Here is a 26513-nt window from a genome sequence, read left to right on the forward strand (position 1 = left end):
GATTCAGCATCTTGGATCGGATCATGAAGAATTGGTGGGAAACCAGTCCACATGATGAGCGTGAGAGGCAGTCCATAGAGCAGCTGAGTCTTCTGAAACTCGATCATATGCGATCAACAATCGCTACTACGCTATGGCAGCCCTGGGCCTTACCTACTGAAGACCAATTGGTCGAAATACGGGACCTTTTTGAAGACCCACGTCCAGAAACATGGTACAATTTCGAAGATGCTCTACCTGATCTAAGATACTTCCAATCAGCCACGTCCCAGGCCATCCGATTTTTGGACGCACTACAGCCTCAGTATCGTAAGCAGATGCGAAATATCAAAATACAGGAAGAAGAGAAGTCGGTAGCTCTTCCAGAATGCCACCTACAAGGGATACTACCTACCTGCGATGCGGTTCCCCAGTTATCGGTGGATCGATATGTCGACCTTTGGCGGTGCGTGTAAGTTCAGGCAGCATTACCTGCATGCCTAGTATACGCTAAAACCTGATCAGTTTCCCACATGATTACGGAGACCTCGCTTATATGAGTACATCCCCTTATAGCGAGCATCGGTGGACCGAGTGTAGAGTTTCAAATGCTGTGCCTCGCACAATCACCTGGATCAATGAAGCGGTCAGCCTATCTTTGGGTCGAGATACCCGACCGCTTGTCAAGACGCACTTCATCGGACCATTCGACACCGTTCATATCATCTGGAACAAAGTCAAATCTATCGCAGCTCTATACGATGCAGCTATGGCTTGTACACGCGAAGAACGCTTTCCCTTTCCGACAAGAGATGATCTTGCAATGGCTTTCGCACTCTCAAACTACGGTGCTTATAGCAACCCTGAATTACTCCCCGCGTCAGTGCGACATATTCTCTCTGACAATTCTCTCGTGCAGTTCCCATGCATTACAGGTACCGTGGAAGAGTTTGATCAAGAATGCCAGTACGTATCTACCTTATTACGAGATAGACCGGTAGAAGACTGGGAACAGTATTGGGGCGGTATTCTGAAAGGCGATATCGAGGACGGAGAGGTGGACTTCAAGGCTGTACAGTCTCGGTACGCAGACTATCGTCCCCGCGCTAGCTGAACGCTATCTGGTACCGCTCATCAACAGGCCATCGACTCAGAGGTTTGTATTTCACACAGCATTCATTTACGAGATCATCATGATTTAAAGTAATCTTACCTATTACTATTAGTAGAAGGTCATACCCGCAGTTTCATGTTCCACACCCTCTGATGTGATCTCAGTACGAAAAGTACCTTGCATCAGGCACGGGCGCACGATCTAACTTGAAGTATCCAGGCTGTAGCTTCTGAAACACCTCCTTCGGATCATACTTGCTCGCAATAGTCTTCATTTTGCTCTTGCTGTCCGACCCATAACTCGCGATGACGTCCTGGAACATCGCCGCATAGTTCATATACACCCAGTCGTTCTGCACACCCAGCTTTACCGCGTCGCTCTTGATCGCCTTCATGATATCCGACATGACCTGGTATACAGTCTCGTCATCTGCGGCGTTGTTCCAGCTACACGCTAGCTGGATGATGTGGATAGGGCTGCCGTTGGCGTCGAAGCCTATCGCACTGCCGCCGTTGCGGGTACTACCTTTGAGCGAACCGTCGGTGATGTGCTGCCAGATGAGAACAGGATATGCGCCTTCGACGGCGGAAAGAGCGCCGATAGATTCGTAGAAGATGTCGACGGAGCGTTCGGCAATTTCGTAGGAGGCTTTGACTGAGATAACGTAATAGACCTCACGAAGCCCATACTTGTTGGTAGCTTCGTTGTCGATTACGTAAGAGGCATGGCCTCGCGTTTTCGTGCTATCAGCTACGGCGGTGATGTTGTAGAAAGGTGCGAGGATCGCCGACTCGTTACCAGCTGGTGCGCCGTACCAGAGTTCAGTTGAAGCGAGTTTTGCGCCCTTGTCCAACCAAGCAACCCAACTGCCGGCCTTGGGGTCTTGGGCTGAGTTGAGTGTGAGGTCCATCCACGCCTTGATTACATCCGGGAATTTGTCTTCCGTGAAAGTGCGGGTTCCTCCCCAGATCTGGTCATTGTCGAGAGGTTTTGTCGTCAGATTGAAGCTGGTTACGATGCCGAAGTTGTTGCCGCCACCGCGAAGAGCCCAGTAGAGGTCTGAAAAGGTCGTCGGGCTTGCTGTTACCATGATGCCGCTTGCCGTGACAACCTGGTCAATGTTAGAGGAGCACGATATCGTAGAATTGCGCATCAAACTTACTTCATAGCTAGCGACGTTGTCACAAGCTAGACCGTACTCATTCGTGAGGAACGATATGCCGCCACCGAGGGTGAGTCCTCCGACGCCGATATCACCAATCCTTCCAGATACGACTGTGACGCCAGTGGTCGACAAAGCGATAAGCACATTACCCCATACATTCCCTGGTTGGACTGCGACGGTCTTCTTGTCGTCTGAAAGCTCGATACCCTTCATGTTCTCGAAAGATACAGTGATACCTCCTTCGATAGTAGCAGCGCCGGCGAACGCACTGTGACCACCCGACTTGACGGCAAACGGACAGTTTGACAGCCGAGACAAAAGTACCACTACCGAAACAGCGGCCGGGCTCGAGGGCTTGAAGATACAGTATGGCCTGACCTCAGCCGAGATTCCTGACCAGAAGCTGGATGTGAACGCGGAGTAGCCGGCCTCACCCTGGAATTCGACAGAATTGTTTCCGTGGACGACCTCCAGCGAAGAACACTGTTTGTGGTTTAGCATTAGCTCTGAGCTACTTGCTTGAAGATACTCACGGCGATGTTGCAGGCCAGGTTGGATGACCGACCTACAAGGCCGGCTAGCTCTGGCAATGCGGAGACATTGACGCCTTGATCAAGAAGAGCATCGGTGACGCTGAAGTCGGCAGGCTCGAAAACCTGAGACGCCACGGACGAGAGCAATGTCGCAAAGAGGAACAACAGCCGCATGGTGACCGGTTTGGGGATCAGAAAAGACTACCGGATTCTCAACGAAGGAAGCGCGAGGCCGACTTTATAGATGCACGGCGGCTTGAAATCATCCTTCTCAGCTACAAAAGCCCATGTGAAGAGCATTGAGCCGCGCAAACGAACCTGAGCTGCTGCATGCCCAAAAGCCAGCGCAGGGGTCGGGTCGGTTGTAGCCTAGCCCTCTGCACGCGTGCCGTACCGCATGCCTAGTGGTGAGATTCTTGCCGTGAGGCCGCGGAGAAGATGTTTGGTCTAGTTGTTTGCCATGAATTTGCGAGACGATACCTAGGTAGGTGGAAGGTATGCCAGGTGGCTCCTCGGTATCGGACGCGTATGACCAGCGACGAGCATGTCGAGCAATACTCTTCCGTCTTTCGTCGAGGAGTATTGAGTATAGTTTAGCGTACGCAGATACAGCGACGCCGCAACACTGCAGTTGATTGAGATTACATCGATCCTTTGGCAGGGTCGGGTGCAGGCGGCATCAACGGCTTCCCCGCCACTAAGCTCAATTCGTACATAGCGCCGCAAGGTTCGCGCCCGTCCTTCTTTCTACCCGTGGACCGGCCACTCCATCCCGCACCTTGATGTAGTGTCACTCAAGTACTGCGCATTTAAATAGATGGCGATGTCTTCGCTGCAGTCAAGAATCAGTTGAAAGCGCTTCGGAAATGATTCCCGTTTGGATACAGTTCACATGCGATGGCGCACTACTCAGGTAATGAAGATGGCAGCGATTGAACAGTTTATAGTAATTATATACAAGGAAATAGGGTGTGTCAACACTAGGAGAACAGAAGGGTACAGCTTTACAAAAGCAAGACTAAACTTGCGAAGCTGGAGAAGAATACACTCTCACGGAGAGAGCATCTACTTGTAAAGGAAAGTGACCATGGAATGCGCGGGCACGCTGTTTCCGGTCATCGCATCAAGCCCGTGGCTCTCGTTGGTGATGAACGCAGACGCTTTGCCAGAGACACCAGTAATGCTGACGGTCGCTGCCGAGGCGCCAGTGTTCAAGACCTGCACAGCAACCGAGCCATCGCTGTTCTTGAAGGCCGATGTCTTGAGCGTGCTGGTCCTGCCACCAGCGCTGACGCGAACGGCACCAGGCTTGACGAAGCGGCTCCACTGTGCCATAGCCCAGAAGCGCTTGGAAGGCGCAACGACTCCACCATGGATGTCGATAAGAACCGAGTTGGTAGGGTTGGTTCCAGCGTCCTCAGCGCCTTCCCAGTAGAGGTATGCCGAGAAGTTTGCGTCGACGAGAGCAGTGTAGATCTTGCTGGCCCAGGTCTGACCCTCGCCCGCTCCGCCGTTGGTGTAGTAGCTGGCTGTCCACTTGCCACTGAGATCCGCAGTCTCAGTCATCCACATATGCTTGGAAGTAGCGAAGGGGGCTGTGGGGTCGGAGCTGTAACCGTGGGTGGTGACGACGTCGTACAGGGAATCGACTGCGGCGAGTCCTGGAAGCATGGCCTTCTGAGCGTTGTAGCCGGTGGCATCGCAGCAGGTGAGCTTTACCTTCAGACCAGAGGCCTTGACGGTTGGAGCGAGCACTTTGATGAAGTCTGCGGCCTGCTGTCCGGTCGATCGCATGGAGGAGTAGGCGGTGCTGTGACCTGTCAGGGAGTACTCAGTTTCACAGACACGACGAAACTTACGTGTAGTCGGGCTCGTTCAAGAAGCCGAGATGGGTCACATCAATGCCCTCCTGTTTGTAGTACTTGACGTATTGTGTGAGGTAGTTGGCGTAAGCTTGGGTCCAGTTGCCGCAAGAGGTGCCATCGACACCGCAAAGGCTTCCTCCCTGGAGCAAGTTAGCTATCGCTCCCAGTCCCCGTTTGAGTGGTTGTACTTACGTTTGAATCTTTACCGTTCGTCTTCATGAACCCAGGAGCAGACCAAGCATCGGCATAGATGGTCTTGAGGCCGCGGGCCTGCGCTTGCTTTGTCAACCAGACCTGATTGTTGTCGGAGCCATCCCACTGGTACTTTGGTGTCCCAGTGGGCGATCCGGGGCTGTTGGGCTCAATAGAGAAGCCGCTGGATGGGCCAGAGCCAATGCCGTTGCGCAGGATGTTGAAGCCAGCGCCGGTAGTAGGATCGAAGAGAAGGTCAAGAGTCTGCTTCTGAGCAGCAGCTGCCAGAGACTTGATGTTTCCCGCGCGACCGTAGAACTCGGAGATACCGAAACCGTCAATCGTTTGGAAAGTCTTACTGGAGTCCACGGCAATGGTTACTGCCTGACGGGGGTCGAGACTTGGAGCAGAGAAAGCAACATTGGAAGAAGCGAGGAAAAACGCCAGCTTGGACAGCATCTTGTCGGTTTCGTCTTGGCGAGAATGGAAAACAGAGACGAAGATTTCGGTATGAATTGAAGTCAATCAAGCAAAATTGTACAACAGACCAGTGCTTAAAGAAGGGAAGCCAAGGATTGATAGTGAAGCATTACGGGCACTGGGCAGGAGATGTATATACTACCTCTCGCAGACGTCCACGAATCTCGCATCCGAAACATGCTCGCATTCGTAGAACGCATTGCAAAAGAACAATCTAGAGTAGGCCCGAGATGGCACGGCCTGCCAAATGATGTCTTATATTCGGCCTCCATTGCGACACGAGGTTTTCCCGTCGAGGCGTTGCGGTCGCAGGTACTCAGGGCGCATGGGTGGAAGACGCCTAGGTAGATGTTAAGAAATGACAGGTGTTGCTAATCGCGCTGTCTAAACGTTCTAGGGCATGGTGGCGTAGCGCTTGTGTTCTAGATAGACAAGGCTTGATGATCCTTTACGAAGCTTAGCAAGGCTTGGCCTTCTTAACCGGTGGTGCAAAGTGAATGCACGGAACGTGCGGGGAGAACTACGTGTCCCATGCGCGAACACCGCATGAATCCACCAATATGAGGCAGCGTTCTATATGACTTATCCCGCTCATTATTACTTTCTCGGAAAATGTGTTTCGTTCCATAGGTCTGGCATGGACGAAGAGCCTTGAGTAGAATTACGCCGTGTGTCACGTGGTCCGATCGGAAACGATTGCTTCCGAGATCCCGAAGTCTGCACGATCTTGCGCACAGCATCGCCGTCATCCACCCTTCTGACAGCAACAACGCTATCGCTCCCGCCCTCACCATCGCTACTGGACCCTCTATTCAAAGTCGCGCGCATCCTTTGCCCGTCACAGAACATCACCTCTTGTCATTTGTGGGGTGGCATTGCCGCTCCTGCAAGATCACGACGCCTGGGGTTGCGATCTTCGCGCTGTACTAATGGAGACGCGTCGTGAATGATTCATTGATTCGTAGCTACCGTGAGCATCTTAGGAGACCCGAAAGAAACGCGACAGACTCATGACATACCTTCGGAAGCGACGGTTGTAAGTAGACGGTATCGACAGAACAGAAGCGCGTGTCGCATCCGGGCAACTGAACTAGGCATCACTCCACCTGATTCCCTCTCGCCTGGGCGTCTGGGCTAAACTATTTCGACCATTGAACTACAATCGTCGTCGTCGTCGTCGTCATCCGACATGTGACCTCTGAGGCTGTTGTAGACTTCCACGGGTATGCCCTCAGCCCACCAGATTTCAAGGCCGCCGTACCTTTCAAAGCACTCTTCGCTATAGAGCTGCAACGTCCATTTTTTCAGCTGGCTCACTCTGTACCAGTCTTTCAGATCCCTCGTTCGGGAAAGACGTTGTACCTCTCGCTTGGTCCTTTGGCTTTCTTCAATGCGATCAGTGTCCTCGCCAAGTAGATCATGATAGAGGCTGAGAAGATCAGGCACTGTCACTGGACCGAGCTTCCAGAAGTAACTGGTGAGCAGTGGGTATGAAGTACGTTCGCGATGTTCCGTCATCTCAGCTTCCGTCATGAACGGAAGGGCGTCGAGACATACGCTGGATGTGGTTTCAGAACCAAGCGCTGAGATCATCCTTGATAGGTCATTGTTGAAAATTGTTTCGAGCCTTTGCTGACGCTGGCCTGACGCCAGAGTGTATCGGTCTGAGGCTTTTTCGTAGTAGGCAGCCTCTTCGCCGAGATATCTTTCGATCCTTCCGGAACCAAATTCACTAATCTTGGCGGCGGATGCTAAAGCGACAAACGGAGTCTTTACACCGAGGCCACCGTAAGATTGCGGGAGGTAGATGATGGGCTCAAGATCAAAAGACATACGCTCCAGACCACCTCTAAGATGGGGGTTGAGCATCTTCGCAACGTATGTGGTCAAGTCGCTACCACCAAGTACGATAGAGTGGATACGTCTGTAAGCGGACTTGACGGCATCGCGATGTGCTGCGTCAAACACATTGGCAAGAGGCCCGAAGAGCGGTGCTGCGTAGGTACCGACAGTGTCATTCCATTCGCGAATCCACTCCAGTACGGTCGAGCATGCCTTGAGCCTAGCTTTTACGTGGGTGGCGTATAGGGCGACTTTGATCTCATCTACGTTTAGTTCCTCGCTCTTATCGAAAGACGAGGATTCCTGCGAGCCCATGGTCAAAAGTCCGATGGAGAGCCCGCCAATGGATGAGGTATTGCGCAGCTTCAGCCCCATGATATCAGAGAAACGAGCAGCTTCTTGCTTGGCACTCGTGACCTGGACCGCAGTACCAACAAAGTAGCAGCGGTCATACAGACGGTACATGTACGACTTCGTCGCTTTGTGCGTGGCAAGGTCGAGGAACAACAGCACAGCTTCGCTGAACAACATCTCCAGGCCATGAGCGACCGCTACTCCACTAGCAGGCGTTAGGGGTTTATCCACCTCACTGGCTGAACCTCGGATGCCCAGCTTGGGCTCCAGAGCACGAGTAAAGAATTCGAGGAAGACTTCCGGGACACCAAGAAACCTCAATGTGGTGATGATGGTTTGATTGGGAATTGTGGAGGCAATTGAGTCGAACTCCAAAGTTGTAGCGCACACCTTGCCATCAAACGCCTTTCGAAGTTTACATTCCACAGCGAGGGTCTTGATCAATCTTGCTTGGACGTCTTCGGACGAAACAATCTTGGGTACTTCGCCGTCTTTCTGAGGGAGACGCGACATGAAGAAATGCTGTTTGTAGTTGTCCCTTCGAAGACTTTCTACATCCATAGGCGCAGCTGGCGGTGGCTGTGGAGGTGCCGGGTGCATTATGGGATACATCTTCTCATCACTCTTCTTCTTCTTTCGACTACCCTTTCTGCTGTTGTACAGAGGTAGACCAGGGGGAGGAGGAGGTATTGATTGGAACACGTAAGGTAAGGGTGGCGGTGGTGGCGACAGATAACCCTCACATGCAAGACGAGGTGTGTCGAAGAAGAAAGCACGTTTGTCGAGCTCCGCTTCTGCCAACGGAGCACAGCGAAACAGACCCGACCCGGAAACGAAGTCCTTCAGACACTCGTTCAACTTCACGGCCCACCCAATCGCACAGCAATGCAGGAACAACATGTCGATGATGTCTACCTCGACGTGAACGTAATGCTTGCCGCTCTTGGTTTTGCGCACTTCGACTGGCAAGCCCGCCTCCGCGTTTCTATAGTCCCAGTCGCGATAGCTTATCATGTTCAAGGTTGCGACAAGCTCCCGTAACGCGTCGGGCGACTGCAGGTAGTTTGCGAGGGTAGCCTTCCGTTCTGAGCTGATCCGTTCCGACTTCATCAAGTCCGACATTATCCACGTCAAGCACTCCTCATCTACCTCGATTTCTCCGCTGCTCAAATCATCTCCGTATGCTTGCATTGCGTCTCGGATCGATTGTAGGTGTTCGTCTTCGGCTGCGAACAAGCTCGAGAGATAGGTCTCGATCGACTGGCTGTTCACGTTGGTAGGCTGGGAACAGGCTTTCTCAAACTTCTCGAGAACTTCTTCGCTTTCGTTATCGACTACTTCGAAGTCGTCGTCCTGATCCAGTGCTACAGCCTTGAGCTTAGAAGTTGCCGTTTCGATCTTAGCCGCGTTTGTAGCCTCCTTGATGAGCTGCGCGTGTAGACATGACACCTCCATGCGGTTGCGAAACCTGCTCAGTCTATCGCGGAGGCTCTTCTCTAGCCTCAACAACTTCTTCTCGGAGATCGCATCGTCATCCTTGGCTTGTTCGATGCATCGCTGTATGGTCTCCGTCAAGCATTCGTCGTCCTCTTCGTCAAGCTTTGGCTCTATATTCTTCACTTCGTCCAGCAGCCTTTCGAGACGTACGATGACACTTGGCTGATCAGACTCCGCCGCTTCAGAGAAATATCGTCGCTCGAAAGACTTCTTGGTGCGTTCGAGCGCCTCAAGACGATGCTCGACCGCCTGTCGAACGATCGGCGTCAGGGTGAAGGATGACATTGTGTGATCTTGAGATGCCAAGCTCAAGCGGATTACTGAGGACAACAGCTAGATATGGAGGCCAGGCTCTGCCATCAGCCTCCCCATTCCGCGCAACCGAATCCTGCGCAACCACGTAGGCAACTGCATGTTGAGAGAGCCACCAGGCAGCATATGTTTCACGAGCGAATACGATGGATGTTTTTGGTCACACAAGATTACTGTGCATGGTATGGTCGGTGAATGCTGATGTGCATCCAGTCGTGAGTGCCGTCGCGTCTGCAATCGGGTTAGCCTCACTTCTTTCCCCGCACTGTTCACCGGTCAGGCGTATTGCGCAATGTTCTGTCCGCTTGTTATCTCTGATTCAAAAAATCAAAAGAATGAGTATGGGATGTACTACATCACTCCAATCTCACAATGACCTAAAGACTGCGCCACTTCCCTCGCAAGATCATCGGCCTTTCATGCAGCAAAGCCCAGTGAATCTGCCACGAAAGATTCTATCACGGTCATTTCAATCATGCTCTGCAACGTTTGCAAGGATACTTTCGCTACAACGCGCGACTTATCCGGGGAAGCTTTTGCTCATCACCCTTCGCACACAAGTCTTGTTCGTTCCGCAGCCGATGGCTGCCTGATCTGCTCTGAGACTATGGAGTTCATCACTCGAGGGAACAAAGCTACTGCTCCGCATGGTTCCCGTTCACTCACCACCTGGACATGGTCTCAGTGGAGTGGTAGAAGGACTTCCTTGGAATTCTGGGTCAAGCTTGACCGCTGTGATGCCTCCGATAGCTCGCAGTATAACTCAGACGGTAGTTCAGATCATGTCAACAGCTATGTTGCCACACCTGTTATCAACCCAACCACTTCATGCAGCGAGGGGCCGACGCCATTCTCAACAACCTTTTCGAATACCACAGGTTCAGCAGAGACGATATCGCAGATCATCAACTGGCTGGAACAGTGCACAATGGGCCACGATCTCTGCAACCAGGGGCGAGAGGAAACTTGGATCCCTTCGCGCTTACTGGAGATCAGCGAGGGATACGGGGATCTCCGACTTCATCTGCGAGACCGTTCGGAACTGCAATTGGGTCGATATTTTACTCTCAGCCATTGCTGGGGCCCTAGCGGCTCCCAAAAGCTCAAATTAACCGCCGATTCTCTCACCTCCCTTCGCGACGGCATTGCTGTTTCTAGTCTGAAACCGACCTTTCGCGACATGGCCAATTTGACCTGGAAGTTGGGTTTTAGTCTGATGTGGATCGACTGTCTGTGCATCATTCAAGACGATATTGGAGATTGGAAGCGAGAATCAGCATCGATGGGGAAGATCTACGCAAACAGCTGGCTAAATGTTTCTGCCAACGTGGGAGGGGACGGCAATGCAAGCTTTTTCGTCAAGCGGGACGGCGAGAACCTTGTAGACTACTTCAGCATTCGGTCTGACGAAAATGGAGAGGAAACTTTATTCTTAATAACCCAATCAGAAAGATGGTGGACTGAAGTGGAGTCCGCACCCGTGAATCGAAGAGCTTGGGTATTACAAGAACGAATACTATCGCCTCGTATCGTCCACATGTCCACCGAATTGGCGCTGTGGGAGTGCCGACAACTCCAGGCTTCTGAAGTCTTCCCCAATGATGGATTGCCAGATCAAGAGTCTCCCAATAACTATGGTCACATAAAACGGCTGTGTCATGGGAGCCAGTCTCAAGACCAAGCTCTTCTTAGCGCCGATTGGTGGCTGCTCGTGCACAGATATACCATGTGCGCTCTTACATTCGAAACAGATAAGCTCATTGCGCTATCGGGAATTGCATCTGAGGTCCACAAGAGGGCAAAGTGCCAGTATCTGGCGGGATTATGGAGCAGTACACTACCATCGAGTCTCTTGTGGGTAGTTATATCGCCACCGGAGCTTCGCTCTCCAACATATATCGCACCATCTTGGAGCTGGGCATCGGCAACATGCTCGGTTCTATCCCCGCGAGATATCCCTGAGAATCCGACTCATGTAGAGGCCACTATAATCAATCATGAAATATCTCTAGCCAACCCGCGAGACATGTTTGGCCAAGTGATAGACGGATCGATTGGAGTACGATCACACTTGGGGACCTTGGACTGGATCATCGAGATTGGCAGACAAGAACTCACCGGATGGGAGTACCACATTACAGAAGTGACACTATCCCTGCCTGGGCTCTTGGATACTGCTAAGACGATTGCAAAATGGTCATCGATAGATCCGCAAACTCTGGTCATTTTCTTCGATTATCGTGAATATGAAGATACTCAGAGAGCGTCCTTCGCAGTTATACATAGTCAGCTGGTACTTTCAGAAGATAAAACCACTATCACTGGCTACCATCTACAAGGTCTTCTACTCAATCACCTCCCATGCGGACGATATATTCGAATAGGTGTCGCGAAATTAGAGTTCGAAACAGAGGAAGACATTGTCCGCCAAATGCCAGAAGAAGACATTACGATCATCTAGAAGGAAGGGATTGATATCCTCATGTACTCATCATTGCTATCAAGTTATCGTACCATGGCACTGCGATCACAGAACGCAGACGAGCGACTCATACCTTTCGAAATCCGTATGTACCCATCCAATCAGGTCCTTTCGAATGGGCAGTGTATCGTAAACACAAGAGCAGATGTTACAGATAGCACATCACAAACATTTAGACCATCTTGCACCAATCAGAATCTCATGTCTAAGACACGATGAGAAGAGCTGGAGAACAACTCTTGTGTCATGCCATGCCATACCGTAAACACCATATCATGACCCCATCTTCATAATCATCACCATCCAAGGACGCCAATGACCCTACTTGTCAATCTCCCTCAACGCCGTCCATAAGCACCCCCCTCATCCCTCCTCTCCGTCCTCTTAACCGCCTTAAACCCCAAACTCCCCGCCTTCCTCCTCCTCCCCCCAGCCTCCCCAATATCCTCTCCCCTATCCGCCTCCCCCTCCCCATCCAAAACCTTCCTCCTCCCATACAACTCCATATCCTTAGCATCATCATCATGCCTGCGATCATACTCACTCTCTCGACTAAATAACGCCATCATGTCCTTCATCGTAAGGTTTTTGATGGCTTTACCGCCTTCGATGGCGGCGTTAGCGAGTTTACGCTTGGCTTCCTGCAGCTCGAGGATGCGTTCTTCGACGGAGTTGTGGATGGAGAGGCGGTAGACGGTCACGTCGACGGTTTGGTTGAGGCGGTGGACGCGGTCTATTGCTTGTTCCTCTACGAACTGTTGGGGAAACGTATGTTAGCAGGTGGTTCTTGTGGTGTGGGGAGGTATGGTATGAGGAGGTACAGAAAGGACATATACATACCGGATTCCAAAACGGCTCCATAATAACCACCCGACTCGCAGCCGTGAGATTAAGCCCCAGACTCCCGCACTTCAAACTACACAGCAAAACACGCGTGCGCTTATCTTCACGCAGCTTCTGCAGACTGGCTTCGCGGAGGTCGTTGCGCATGCTGCCATCGTAGCGGGTGAAGTTGTAGCCTGCGCGCTTGAGGAAGGGCTCGATGAGGTCGAGCATGGATGTGAACTGGGAGAAGACAATGACTTTGTGTTCGCCGGTTTCTTTTTCGAGGATGGCGAGGAGTTGGCGGATTTTGGTGGAGGGGACTAGGTCGGAGGCGTTGTAGGAAGACTCTGAGGCTTCGGAGTCTGAGTCTGAGTCGCCTTCTTCTGAATCGGTTGCAGAGTCGTCTGAGCCACTATCACTGTCACTGCCGCTGCCATTCTCGCTCTCGCTATCAGCCTCGTCGTCATCAGAGTCGAGACTAATGACTTTTTGTGGCTTCTTCGCTAGCTTCTTACGAGAAACAGGCGCGCCGTCCTCGCTGTCGGTATCGTGAACGACAAACGAGTCAAGGTTGCTCTTGCTCTCATCCTCAGTCTCGGATGCGTCAGAGTCCACAGTAGCAAGAGTATCGCCACCGCCTTCTGCGTTCTCATCGTCGGTACCGCCAGCCTTGCCCAGGTCTTCAGCCTGCTGTTGATCTTCAGGGACGAGCCACTCGCCTTCCTCTTCTTCGTCGTCACTGTCGACAACGACGCGACGGTTGCGAGAGTGCTTTGCTGCGGTTGATTGCGGCGCGTCTTCTTCGTCATCGGAGTCCACGACTGGCTTCGGTTGCCGGTGCTTCTTGCTCTTGCCGTCCTTGTGCTTGTGTTTGCGGTGTTTCTTCGACTTGTGCCTATAGATAGTTAGTATGTGGCATTACTGGGACTTTGCTTGAGATTGGCTTACTTCTTCTTGACAGATCCGTTCAGATCTTCCTCGCACTCTGTACAACGTACTCCGCCAGCAGCTGTGTTGTCACTGTTAAGTGTGTTTTGACAGATATCACAGCGCTTAGTCGCAACGCTGAGGCCGCCCAAGAGATCTGCAAGATCATCGGCGTCATCTTTGGCTGCCTTTCGCGGAGTTTGTAGACCGGCTGCAGCATTTGACTTTGAACCGGTTGTCAAAGCATCCTTGTCATCCTTGACGTTGCTCTTCGTCAGATTAGGATGATTGCAAGCCTGGCGCAGACGAAGCAGCAACACCAACGCCCCAATGTAATCCTGCTTCTCACCGCCCATCATCTCATCAAGCCGGGCTTGTGTGCGGTCTCGTAAGCGGTCGTAGAAAATGCGCTCCTTGTTCGTGAACTCTCCTATGATGGTCTCGACGTTTCGCGCAACGATGTGGAAGGCTGGGCGCTCCTCGCCCTCCTTGGCTTTACCGCCGAAGTTCAAAGCACCCTCCTTCCGTAGCACATCCTTTGTACGACGCTTCATGAAGGCACGCAAGAAGACTTGGAGTCGCTTCATGGCAAGGTTTCCGCGACCGTTTTTCATTGGCTGCGCGATAGACTCCTTCCAGGAAGAGAGCTCACAGTACGGTTGGATACGGAGGAACTTGATCAGACTCTGTAGCTCGTCGATGTTGTTCTGCATCGGTGTACCGGTGAGGCACCATCGGTAATGCGAACGAAGCTCGTAGCAAGCCTTTGCCATCTTCGTTGTGCGGTTCTTGATAGTGTGTGCCTCGTCCAGCATGATGCGATACCACGAGACGGCGAAACAGCCCTTCTTCAAACCGTCAGGGCCATCGCCGCATTTCGCAAAGTCAGTAGCCAAGCTGTTGAAGGTAGTGATGACGACGTCGTACTGCTTCAGCTTCTCAGCGGACTCTGTACGGTTGGGGCCGTGGTGTACGAGGACCTTGAGGGCGTGCGACTTGGCAACCTTGCTCTTGATCTCAGCCTCCCACTGCTTGATCAGAGCCAGAGGAGCGATGACGAGAGTGCCTTTGCCGGTGGAGTCGGAAATCTTGTTCTTCTTATTCTCTGGCTCAACACCCTTCTCCGGTCGTGGGTTGGAAAGAATTAGGGCAAGGGATTGCACGGTCTTTCCCAGACCCATATCATCCGCCAAGATACCGCCCTTGGGTAGCTTGGCCTTCTTGTTGTGGTTTCCGGTCTCCTTCTCGATCATCCACGCGACACCGTCGACTTGGTGAGGCAGAAGCTTCACCTTGAGACCCTCGACCGTTCCATCGTCTTCTTCCTCTTCCTCTTCTGGTTCAGCCTCTGCCTTGGCCTCTTCATCCTTGACGGCGAGCGCTTGTAGTCGGTCCGCCAGGGAATTGCCAGCGTCATCCTCTTGCTGCTTCTTCTTCTTACGAAGTCGCGTCCTGGGGATCTTCTCGTCTTCCTCGAAAGCACCCTCGAGCAGCGCTTTGATGTTCTCGCTTGCCGCACCAGAGTCGACATACGCGTACGGGTCGGGCTCGCCGAACCGTCCACCCTCGGCTCGAATAGCCGCGTCTGGGTCGAAGTTGTCTTCGTCGTCCAATATGATTGTCTGACGCGCCTGTTGTAGCGGGTTGTGCATGCCCTTGTTCAAAGGTTGGAAGCCATCGGCGTGGCCCATGGACGAGTAAATCGGTCGCGGGGGAGGATGGCTGGTCTTTGGTGGTGGGTTGTATGGCCGTGGGATGGGCACTGGGGCACCTTGAGACGGGCGAGGCTGAAACTGCGAGGCATCGATTTCAAAGATGTCGGAACCGGTCGATGAGGTAGACGCTGTGCTATAGCGCGAACCTGACTGTGCGGAAGGGACTTTGAAGGGTCGGTTGAGCGTGTCCCTGCTACCACCCGAGGCTGAGCTCTGTGACGGCCTAGAAGGCGCCGAGTATTGAGACGGCAGCTTAGTCGTCTGGCTGTGTTCTGGCCGCATCTGGCCCGGTTTGGGTTTGTTGAAGAGGTGTGCAAATTGCTCGCTCCGGTCCTTCTTCAGCGGGTTCCTCAACGGGCTTGTCTCGCCAAACTGTGGGGCTGGGTTTCGTAGGTCTTGTAGAGGCTTAGGCGGCGCCGCTGTTCCATCGCGTGGCGGTTGAGCCATGGGAGGCTCTCGCTCGCGCACCATCTTGAGGCGGGACTGAAGGACTTCCTTCTGTGTGGGATGGCTCGCCGGGCGCTCGATTTCGTCAAAGAGATTGCTCGAGTCGCCAAGTAGAGAGGTCGACTGTTCGTGAGGGTAGTCGCTATCGTCTGACGTGTAGGCGTGGGCGGTGGCCGCTGGGGTTTTGAGAGCGGGCTTCTGAGCGGAGGAGAGGGTGTCGATCGGTCGGAACGGCGCACGGTGTCTCCGCTGACTACTATGCATGGACCGGTATCGTCTTGTCACTGCGGCAGTCTTATCGCGAGGTGTCTCACTTGTCGCGATGGAAGTGCCCCTCGTGTTGTTGCCAAATTAGGCGGCCGGCACAGTCGATGTTGCTAGGGCAAAGGGTAAAAGCGGGGCGTCTGACACGTGGGCCACGCGTAAACAACAACGCGCTATCACAGGATCTACCGCACGTGGAACTCAGGGTCTCCATCTATCTTCATCGAACACAGACCGTGCGTCTCGACGGCACGATCTCACGACACTCGCCATTGGCATGGTTCAGTTGCAACAATATATTACTACAAGTAAAACACTCTAGGCCCTAGTCTCAGAGATGCGTCGAAGAATGGCCATAGCAGTGGCACGGTTGGAAGGAATGCATCCATGTAACTGGTAATGCGCATGAAGGCTAAATTACAATAACAAAACACCAAAAGAATAAAGGAACTAACAGAGTTCCGATGTGCGGCCCTCACATCTTCACCCAGACGTCTTCCTGTTTCTGCCGCCTCTTCGCTTCGCGCGCAGCCAGTATGATCAGTCCTCCAGCAACCAACACACTCCCCGAGAAAGCCTGCGCACCAGTATACGAGCCTCCACTCGACGTGATGATAGCACCACAAACCGGCGAGCCTATCAATGCGCCAACTCCAATAGCCGCGAACACAATGCCAAACGAAGCACCCATCTTCGATGTATCCGAGATAATGATAGGAACAATAGCCAGGGAGAGTGACTGAACTCCGCCTACAGACAGGCTGTAAAAGGTTGTCCATACGTAGAGCCCGGGAGTCGAGTGTACCGGGACCCAGGTATACATGCAGAGTGCAGAGCAGAAGATGAATGTGATGTAGACATTCATCGTGCCGCAGTATCGGGCGATCAGACTGGGCAACAGTCGACCTGCGAAGCCGATGCCGTTCAGAACGAGTGTGAGATTGAGAGATTCAGTGTACGACATCCCCCGCTTCTCTCGCGCGTACGAGCTGAGGAAGAAGAACGGGAAGAATACTCCTAGGAAAGCCTGCAAATCCGTCAGTAAACGGGTCCATACCATCTGGAGCTCGCAGATTAAACACAACTTACCAAAAAAGACCCCACAAGCAGCAAATTAAACGCCGTCTCCCTAAACACACTAACATCCAACAGCGGCCCCTTCTTCCTCACCACCTTCCTCGGCCGCCCAACCACCAACGCCACCGCAAACGTCCCCAACTGAATAAACCCAATCGCCCTCAACGTCCACCCAAACCCCACACTGGGCAACAACGTCCTCACCATACTCGGATACACCAACCCGCCCGTCACACTCCCACACGCCGCAATGCCCGTCACCAACGGCAACCTCCTCTTAAAATAACTCGTAACAAGCGTCGACATGGGGGTGAGCAAACACCCGTTTCCCAATCCCGTACACACGCCTTGTGCAAGGAGTACTTGCCAGTACGTCTCGCTGAGGGATGTCATGAATGTGCCTAGCACGACGAGGAAAGCGCCCGTGCAGGTTACGGAGCGGTAAAACCCGGCGTCTGTGAGGCGCCCGCTTATGATGCCGGTGAAGAAGAGGAGGAAGACGGCTAGGGAGCCGATCCAGGCGATTGTGGAGCGGGTTTGGTGCAGCGTGGTTACGTAGTAGGTTTGGAAGACGCCGAAGGAGATTATCATGCCCCTGTGAAGGTGGTGGTTGTTAGCAAGGGTTTGGGGGGTTGGTGGAGGGGAGGGGAGAGGGGGACGTACCATGTGTTCATGATTGCGAGGAAGAATGCGAGGACTGCTAGCCACGCGACTAAGCCTCCTTCTGGTGGTTCTTGAGCGGTGATTCCGTCTTGGGGTTGTTCCTCGAGGCTCGTGCTTGTGGATGGTAGTGTGGCTGATTCGGTATCTTCGTGTTTTGGTTCGCCATGATCTGCTGGTGTCGAAGAGAGTTTACTCTCATGGTCGTCCGTGGTCTTTCTTCCAAACATCATGTTGTTACTTTGGTCAAGATTGCCAAGTAGAAAGTGTCGATCTTGGGCTGTTCTAGCGGATGCCTGATGCCAGTGGTCGGGATACTTAGAACTATATATACTGTCCCATTACAGACACGCACGTACGAGACGAGAGATTTGTTCACTCATCGGCGAACTGGTACGGATTGATAATCAGCATTAAAGGATGTTTCTGCCCGAAGATGAGCCAACTCCTGGTCTAGATGATCGTGGCGCTAGGCCGGATGTGGTATCAAATGCCGACCCACTGCGTTGTTCATATACACAGAAGACGGTGTTTTGGTCGCTGGAAGAAGTTGTGAGAGAGTGCAGAGTTTTCTCGTTGGGTTGCGTTGATGCTGCCGAGTTATCTCGGGATTTGGGCGAAAGAATTGTGATTTTTGTTGTGATGCGCTGAAACGGATACATGCGCTTGTTGTTTTGATCATTCATCATTCGGCTTTCGATTTGGAAAGCAAGCACGATGTTGAAGTCACAAGACATTTTGAACACCTCAAATTATAGACAGACTTATTTATTATCACTACAACATTCTACAACTCTCAAAACATGTAAGGCTCAACTACTACCAATACATCACTGAACACACTATCATAGCCTTCTCACTCCGTCCACAGCTCAATTAATCTCAACAGCCTCCCCAGGCTTCAACCACCTCACCCTCTCCAAAACACCCTCCTCCTCAAACTCCCTCGCAAGCCCATCACCACCCTGCTTGAAATGATCCCACGACTCATAATGCATAGGCACCAATACATCACCCTTCAGATCCTTAAGCAGATGAGCCGCCTGCCGACCATCCATAGTAATCTGTAAAGCATCGCCTGGCTGGCCCGGTTTACCCTCATCAGTGAACTCGTAAAACGTCGCTTTACCACAGTTCATGATAGCGACAGTGATGTGGTACTTGTCCGCGATCTTTGCAAGCTCTTCGATGTAGACTGTGTCGCCGGAGAAGTAGATTGCGTTCGGACGGCCGTCTGCTGCGACTCCGAAACTTTCGGTGTGCAGGACGAAGCCGACGCATTCGTGGCCGGGCCAGTGCTTGCAGGGTGTAGCGGTGATGTGGAATGTCGTTCCTGCGATCCGCACGTCTCTTTCTTGCCAGTCACTGAAGCCAAGGACGCTCGGCCGGGGCGCAAGATTCTTCGCGCCATCGTTGGTGGTTACGACGTGCCGGCCGTCGACGAGTCGGCGTCCTAAGTCATCAAGGTTATCGGGGTGGTTCTCATGGCTTAGGAGGATGGCGTCGATGTGGGGTAGTTGGTCCAGCTTCAGAGCTGGGTCCTCGTGGACTTTGAGAATCGCTGCCGATCCGTTGAACTCGGTGCCAGCGGGGGAGAAGAAGGGGTCGGTGAGGAAGGTGATGCCGTCGATGTCGAGGATGGCGGTGGCGGTGCCGATGTGGGTGATGGTTACTTTGTTTTTGAAGGTAGAGGCCGGCATGATTGTGGTAGATATACGTTACGTTTGTCGAATAGTCGAGTGATGATATATTAGTACCTGGGTATCAATCTTCCATGCAATGGAACGCAGTGGTGGGCTTTATACCAAGCCGCCCCATCAATGAGAGCCATCGTGACATACGGCCTAGGGCAATTCGCACATCGGCGAACGGTGCGATGATTACTTGATCAGCAACGTTAATCAGCATCAGAGAATTTTCGCATGATTTGATGAGTTCTGGTAGAGTATAGAAACATGACGGACGATACCCGGGGTAGTAGCGTTGTCACCTCAAGCGCTAAGCCCAACGAAGGAGCGAACCCCGACCCACATGTCCTCCTCTAATTGGATGAACACAGCACCTACATCATGGCTGGGCGCTGTCTCAGCTGCCACCCTCCGCGTTGCGTCAACGCATCCCTAGCTATTTCCATCCTATACCAGATTTCATGGTAGTGCCCCACCCCAGGCTATTCAATTCGGGAGTAAAACCCCGAAGCCAATCGATACCTTCCGGTTGCGGTAACATATCGCGTTCCCTCACGGACGCGTACCTCTGCTATGAAGGTCAGGAAAAAGAACCTCTGTGATACTTGCCGCAAACGAAAACTTCAGGTATGTATGCATGTTTCCTTGATTTCGGGATGTATGTGCTGATCTTATCTGCTATTAAACAGTGCGATGGCAAGCGTCCAGCATGCACTCAATGTGTTTTCAGTAAGCGAACATGCGAAGGGTACCCGGACGCCTTATTTGTACCCTTCGATGCGACCAAAACGGCAGTAAAGCCAAGGGCGCGTCCGAAATCGGCTCCGCGGACAAAGCTTCCTCTCCCAGTGGATGCGCAACGTCCTTCCGATGCCGAATCGGGTTGTACTCAGGCTAAAGACGAGTCGACTAGACTTCCCCAGCAGGCCACCTTCACGTCCAGCGACTTACCACCTTCGCATGGTTCATATCCTCCGGATCCTTCCATCGTCCGAGAGAAAGTATCGTTGATCTTGCGCAATTTCATCCCCGTCCAAGAGCTACCATGTAATGCGACACATGCATCTGAACAATGCTCATGGTTTTGTGGCTCATGGGCCAAGGCCCTGCCAGAACTGACTGCCGATATGACTGGACCGTATTCTCAGTGTTTATACTCGGCCGTGAGCGCTTTGGCACTTGCTATCACCGCATATCGAGAGCGTAAAGACTGTCTCAATGCAGTAGTCGCACAATACGAGGATAGTCTCCGTCTTTTGGGAGAAAGTCTTGCAGCTGTGGGAGACGCTTACAGGAGCGAACTTGTTGCCGCAGTTATGTGTTTGGCACTGACGGAGGTAACCTCGCCCATATCTCAAATGATTGTCTACTGGTCTTTCTGGCTGTCTTTTGAGTCATTTAGTTCAAGCAAAGGCTAACGACATATGGCAGGTGCTGTCGCCAACCCAAGAGTCAAGTTGGCTGATACATGTGGAAGGCGTCAGCAAGATGTTTCAACTCATGCCATCTGGGCTCTTCGCATCAGGCATTGAGCATACTATGCTCATGGGCTTCAGACCGCTTTTAGTGAGTACAACGCCATACCAGAAAACTCTTCATGATCTAACATGTCTACGTCCTAGGTACTCAAAGCCTTCATACTTCGGAAATCGACATTCTTCGCAGATGGATCCTGGCTTACACTCCCCTTCCAGCATCACAAAGGTGCCCCACTACAGAGTCTCTTAGGTGTCGCGGCACACATCCCTGGTCTCCTAGAGAAGATTGACGTCGTACTACCTACTTCTCCCAACGCCGCTGCCGTTGGCACGGCTGGATCAGCCTCCCAACTCATCACAGAGCTCATGGGAAGCATATCCCAACTCAAAAACTGGCACAGCGGCTTTCTAGCAAACACCCTAGAACCAATCTCCTGTCGACAGAGCGTAGAGCGCGATCTCGGCGGCACCTACGAGTCACTCTGGTACCCAAGCCTCGGTATCGCCAACGTATTCGTCTATTTCTGGGCTTTCCAGCTCCTCTGCCTCAAGGAGATCCAGGGCCTGTTGAACCGGTTTCCGGGACTAAAGCATGTAGTGCATGATGATGCGGCATACAGCCCCGAAGCGTTGCGGGAGGAGTGCCTGGAGCTCAGCACTTGCATATACAAGAGCATGGAGTATCTGCTGCAGGAAGACTTTATGCTGTATGGTATTTCATCGGCTGGTTTTCCGTTGAGCATGGCTTGTGAGGCGCTTCAGGCGGATGCTGATGGTCAAGCAATCATGGCGACGCTAGATCAGTCGATTATTACTCGGGCGAGGCTGAGAAACCTATGATTCTGGACACCGGCGCTTACTTATAAGGGAGTCAGAACAACCAAAATGAATGAGAACTCTCGGTCCTAGTACAATAGTGTATTGTATTGGTAGAAACAAAACTAAACGTACATTACAAGCATGCATCATCATGAATATCGTCATCCCTCTCCTTCCGACCATCAAACTATCAGTTGTTACATTGCGCCCCATCCGTCATATTGATCTCAGTATACACCAAATGATCCTGGTTGATAAAGCCCGTAGCAGTCCCCTTGTTGCAATCCGGGGCTTCCTGACCAAAGCAGCGGTACGTTGTCCCAGCACTCTGAGTACCTAGAATGGGTAAAGTGTCTTGCTCGTAGATCTCTGTGCGCGTGTGCACGAAACCCATGGGGGTGAGCGGTAAACCAGGTACACCGTCGATGCGATGCGTGATACGGATGAGAGTGCCGAGCTGGGTGTCGCTTGCACCAGACAACTTGTCGGTGTAGTCGGCGTACTGTTGGTTTCCGACGCGCAGCGAGCCCATGGTGTATGCGATCTTGATTGGTACGCCGTTGGCTTTGAGGTCGGTGTAGGCAATACTTGCCAGACCACCTCCTAGACTATGACCAGTGATGATGGTGGAGTAGGACGGCTGCTCAGCACGTAGTTCCGCAAGAGCCTGGATAACACCAGCCTGAACAGATCGCCATCCTTTCAGAACACCGCCGTGGACTTGGCAACCGGTACAGCCTGGTGCTGAATCAAAGGGCATGAAGAAGAAATTGAAGTCTGTTCCGAAATCCTGTAGTGAAGATGAGCCGGCGAAGGACACGATGAATTCCTTGGCGGCGTCGTCTTGGAAGACGGCGACTTGGGTGTCGTTTACAATGTCGGAGACGACTTTTCGGACGAGTTTTGATCCAAAGGGAGGGCTTTTGCATGTTCCGAAGCCGTAGACGAAGGTGGCGAGGGAGGCTACGGCGTATCTGGTGTATCGTTGTAGGACTGGGTAGAACTCGGGTTGGACTATTGGTGGTGAGCAAGCGATCATGTCGCATACGGTTGGTATATCATACTGAGTTCTTTGGGTTTTGTCTGCCTGTTGGCGAGTTCCCGAATGTCAGTTGGGGCAGCCTGGACGAAAGGTGCGGCGAGAGCGGCAACGGCAAAGGTGGAGAGCTTCATGGTGACAGAATGGTACAATACTCAACAACAAGTCTTTCATCAAAGCGACGACGCGTTATATACATACACGACCCTGCCAATGACTCCACTCCCCTCCCTGAACGCTTCCGCCATCCCAAGGCACCGTAACACAACTCCCGGAACCAGCCATCCTGAGTCGTTCAAGCACCGCGCCGTGCAGATCACAAGCTACTGGCTGTCAGGTACGCCGCATGACTCCGCACTACAAGCTCCAAGCCTGAACTTCTTCAAGGGGCCGATGTGTTCTGGTGGCGCAAAGTGATCGCTGTGACAGGCTCGGACCTGCGCCCTGAACGTTCAGGGCAAGTAGCGCCTGACCGATCGCCATGTTCGCACTTTGTTTTGCCGCTACGCCGCCGTGTTAGTGTATCGAAAACCACAATATACACTTCGGCAGCTTCGCTTTCGCTTTCAGGCACGTGTGTGCTGCTGTATGGTAAGCGGGAACGGCCGGCTGCGCGTGGTGTTGTGGAGTTGGTGTGTATGTATGGGGGATCGCTTCAGGCTTCGTGGTGGTCGACCCCGCACTGGTTTTCTCCGCTGTCTGCCGTCGCGTCGACTTGCCGTTGGTACCTAGGTAACTTTCGCTTCACGTGTAACTGCGACTATACATACGACCGCACGGTACTGGATACGGTGAGGACGCAAGTTCAGACTGTACCTGTCCAGTAACCAGTGGACACGTGCGAGGCGAATCGCATCTACCTAGGTACCATACTTGAGCCGGATGCGACGGCGAGTTGTCCAGTAAACCCAACGGCGCGAAGCTTAAATTTGAACAGGACATGTTCCCGCGAGGCCAGAGCTGTGTAGCAAGCATCCCAGCGCCCAGATACGTAGAATGTAATCATTCTCGACATTGGAGCCTAGCAGGTCGAGGATTACAAATGTCATCGGAGGCTTCTCCTCCATCTGACAAACAACGTCATTCATGGAATTTCAAACGGTATCTGTATACCTCGGCTCATACGACATTAGACAATGGAAATCCCGAAATGGCTCGCTCGTTCTCTGGCTCGGGATTTGCATGTTGCCATGCCACCTCTTGTTCCCGCGCAGCTCATAGGCAACCGGCGACTTCAGCGAGAATCTCATCGCATGAGCTCACACCAGCAACACTCTTCTCTATCCTGGCAAAAATGACCTCACACATCGAATGTCCAACATTCGCATAGTGCTCGATGGTTTGAAGGAAACTCATCACTACCGGATCACCCGCATAAGGTTGCACACAAGGTTTGCTGGCTGTGGAACGGGTGTTCGGCGTTTCAGCGCCTCACAGCTGTGATACAAACGTCATATTCATTGGGAGTGCAGGGTAGTAAAGTATATCGTCGGTGGAGGAGCTTTAAACTGGAGACCCAACGTCGTCATCTGGGTACGTCTGAAGCGTGATGATAACTTGCCAAGTGCGCACTCCAAGGTCTCACGTTCTTCCAAAGCACGGAGGACATGGGTTAGAAATGAGTATGCTCGATTCCGCTCTTCTTATCGCATGTTCTTCAGGTATCGTTACGTGTGGTTTACCTACGTACGTTCATCCTTCTTCCGCCTTTCAAAAAGGCACGGTGTCTCGATACCGTGATCACAGTATGTGAGCCATATATTTCCTTCTAGCAGCTAATTCTTCACAGCCTCAACCATCAGACCTGGAACCTCCACCTCGGGTGCCGATCCCCCATCTTCACATCCTCCACACTATCATGAAACCCGCCCGTCTGCGGCCTCTCAGTCAGAACCCTTTCTTTCTCCGCATTCTCCCTCTTCAACAACATCCACAACGCTGCCACAACCACTAGATTCAAACACAAATACCCCAGCGCAAAGCTATGCCCAAGCACGTATCTCGGCCCAGAGTTCGCGCGGTACAACTGCGTTCCCAGCACAGCTCCTAAATTCCCAATGCTAATCTGCATGGCATTAGCCGTTGCGCGCTTGGTCTGCCCGCTGACGTTGATGGCGGGCCAGCAGAGGACCAAGGCGACGGAAGGGTAGATGCCGATGGCTGCGAAGAACGTCCCGACGTAGGATACACCTGGGCGTGCTTTAGGATCGGTGTTGGCGAGGAGGATGATGTAGCCGATGATTGCGACGGTGGAGGTGGTGAGGATGAAGAGGGCGCGGCGGGCGTAGCGTTCCGAGAGGATGGCCCAGAAGATTGTGAAGAGGGTTGCGACGGCGTAGGGGGGGATGGTGAGGAGCTGGGATTGGGCGGATGTGTAGCCCATGTCGCGGATTATTGTTGGCTTGGGTGGTGTTAGAGTGGTGTGTGTGTTTTGGGAGTTGGCTGGCTTACTAGGAATAGGGATAGAGTGTACAGTGGGAGACTCATGGTGTGGAAGGCAAAAGCGTAGAGCCAGATCTTGACGTCTTTTGCGGCTAGCAGCACTTCCGCCCATGAAAATGCTTCATCGTTCGTTGCGTCGCTGTCGGCTTTGAGACGCGCTTGCACGAACGCTCTTTCTTCTTTGCTGAGCCAGCTGACGGTGGCAGGGTAGTTTGAGATGAACCAGTACGCGATGATGCCGATGATGATGGTGAGCAGACCTTCCTATGTTGCTGTTAGTGACGAACTCATTAGCAGATTGGTGGGCGTACCAAGATGAAGATCCATCGCCACCCAGCGTATCCCCCCACGTTACGCATATGCGCGATTCCATATGCCAGGATCTGGAACCGTCAGTACTGAAGATTGCATATGTATGAGAGATAGCATACACCACCAAAAGCCCCCGCAAGACTCGCGCAGCTAAAAAACAACGAAATACGATACTGGCGCTCATTGCGCTTATACCACATACTCAGATAATACACCACACCAGGAAACAGCCCCGACTCAGCCATCCCGAGACTACAAATCATTAGTCTATTTCACACGATCGTCTTCTCCAGGCCACCCACAAGAAGCGCACCGCAAAAAAGCCAGACAGGTTCTGCGTAACACCCATCAGCGTAGCCACAACACCCCAAACCACTGTCAGCGTAGGCAACCAGAACTTCGGCGTTGTGCGTTTGAGAACGATGTTGCAGGGTATTTCGAAGAGGACGTAGCCGATGAAGTAGAGGGTTAGGCCGGTGAGGTATTGGTTGCCTGTCATGCCTAGGTCGGTTGTTAGGCCTTCGATACGTGCGTTGGCGACTGGGCTATTTGTTAGTATATCTTCCTCAGCGGTGGGAAAGATGAAGTCTGTACCATTGCTGCGATCAAGAAAGCTGAGCAGATACAAGATTGACACCGCAGGCAGGAGTCTTAGATCCAACGTTCTGAGTAACTTCTTTTCGTTGATGGTGCCCGGGACGATTTCTACGTCGCTCGCGGAAGACGTCGATGCAGCGGGTGCATCGTTCTTCTCCGAAGCCATCGTTACGTTCACACTGGTTTTCACGCGGAGGTGTCGAGACGTGTGCTATCCCTCCAACGAAGACACGGCACGAAGGTCTACTTATCAACCGCACCACCCTCGCATTCCTCGTAGCTTCAAATGATGCAAGAACGTGGGTCAATCAGCTCAAGCCGCGGCAGCGTCATGCCCCAAGCCGGACGGGCAAACCTCAGGCACGACGGCGTGCTCTCATTGGAGCGCATGGCATCCCGCCTCCAATG

General features: G+C 52.6%; 8 protein-coding genes across 8 annotated transcripts; 1 reads left to right on the plus strand and 7 right to left on the minus strand.

Annotated features, from left to right (window-relative positions):
• Nucleotides 1-1253: 1253 nt before the first annotated feature.
• J4E88_007148 (uncharacterized protein) lies at nucleotides 1254-2965 on the minus strand (the record flags this gene model as incomplete). Its single annotated transcript, XM_049400769.1, has 3 exons — nucleotides 1254-2204; nucleotides 2256-2741; nucleotides 2792-2965. The coding sequence occupies 3 exons, from the start codon at nucleotides 2963-2965 to the stop codon at nucleotides 1254-1256; spliced, it is 1611 nt and encodes a 536-aa protein (XP_049253717.1).
• Nucleotides 2966-3856: 891 nt separating this feature from the next.
• On the minus strand, nucleotides 3857-5307 carry J4E88_007149 (uncharacterized protein; the record flags this gene model as incomplete). The annotated part of the gene is made up of 3 exons (XM_049400770.1): nucleotides 3857-4601; nucleotides 4651-4796; nucleotides 4849-5307. 3 exons carry the CDS (start codon nucleotides 5305-5307, stop codon nucleotides 3857-3859), a joined length of 1350 nt encoding a protein of 449 aa, XP_049253718.1.
• A 1155-nt stretch (nucleotides 5308-6462) lies between these two features.
• On the minus strand, nucleotides 6463-9306 carry J4E88_007150 (uncharacterized protein; the record flags this gene model as incomplete). Its single annotated transcript, XM_049400771.1, has 1 exon — nucleotides 6463-9306. One exon carries the CDS (start codon nucleotides 9304-9306, stop codon nucleotides 6463-6465), a length of 2844 nt encoding a protein of 947 aa, XP_049253719.1.
• A 2847-nt stretch (nucleotides 9307-12153) lies between these two features.
• J4E88_007151 (uncharacterized protein) lies at nucleotides 12154-17963 on the minus strand (the record flags this gene model as incomplete). The annotated part of the gene is made up of 6 exons (XM_049400772.1): nucleotides 12154-12570; nucleotides 12656-13535; nucleotides 13589-15982; nucleotides 16473-17020; nucleotides 17083-17665; nucleotides 17734-17963. 6 exons carry the CDS (start codon nucleotides 17961-17963, stop codon nucleotides 12154-12156), a joined length of 5052 nt encoding a protein of 1683 aa, XP_049253720.1.
• Nucleotides 17964-18602: 639 nt separating this feature from the next.
• On the minus strand, nucleotides 18603-19430 carry J4E88_007152 (uncharacterized protein; the record flags this gene model as incomplete). Its single annotated transcript, XM_049400773.1, has 1 exon — nucleotides 18603-19430. The coding sequence occupies one exon, from the start codon at nucleotides 19428-19430 to the stop codon at nucleotides 18603-18605; it is 828 nt and encodes a 275-aa protein (XP_049253721.1).
• Nucleotides 19431-20918: 1488 nt separating this feature from the next.
• On the plus strand, nucleotides 20919-21736 carry J4E88_007153 (uncharacterized protein; the record flags this gene model as incomplete). The annotated part of the gene is made up of 2 exons (XM_049400774.1): nucleotides 20919-20984; nucleotides 21041-21736. 2 exons carry the CDS (start codon nucleotides 20919-20921, stop codon nucleotides 21734-21736), a joined length of 762 nt encoding a protein of 253 aa, XP_049253722.1.
• A 169-nt stretch (nucleotides 21737-21905) lies between these two features.
• Nucleotides 21906-22888, minus strand: J4E88_007154 (uncharacterized protein; the record flags this gene model as incomplete). The annotated part of the gene is made up of 2 exons (XM_049400775.1): nucleotides 21906-22729; nucleotides 22780-22888. The coding sequence occupies 2 exons, from the start codon at nucleotides 22886-22888 to the stop codon at nucleotides 21906-21908; spliced, it is 933 nt and encodes a 310-aa protein (XP_049253723.1).
• Nucleotides 22889-24552: 1664 nt separating this feature from the next.
• J4E88_007155 (uncharacterized protein) lies at nucleotides 24553-26271 on the minus strand (the record flags this gene model as incomplete). The annotated part of the gene is made up of 6 exons (XM_049400776.1): nucleotides 24553-25155; nucleotides 25206-25460; nucleotides 25547-25579; nucleotides 25628-25760; nucleotides 25811-26048; nucleotides 26103-26271. 6 exons carry the CDS (start codon nucleotides 26269-26271, stop codon nucleotides 24553-24555), a joined length of 1431 nt encoding a protein of 476 aa, XP_049253724.1.
• Between the last annotated feature and the right edge of the window lie 242 nt (nucleotides 26272-26513).

This window comes from Alternaria novae-zelandiae, assembly GCF_023758075.1.
Source record: "Alternaria novae-zelandiae strain BMP 2774 chromosome Unknown scaffold_14, whole genome shotgun sequence".
NCBI classification, from domain to species: Eukaryota; Fungi; Ascomycota; class Dothideomycetes; order Pleosporales; family Pleosporaceae; genus Alternaria; species Alternaria novae-zelandiae.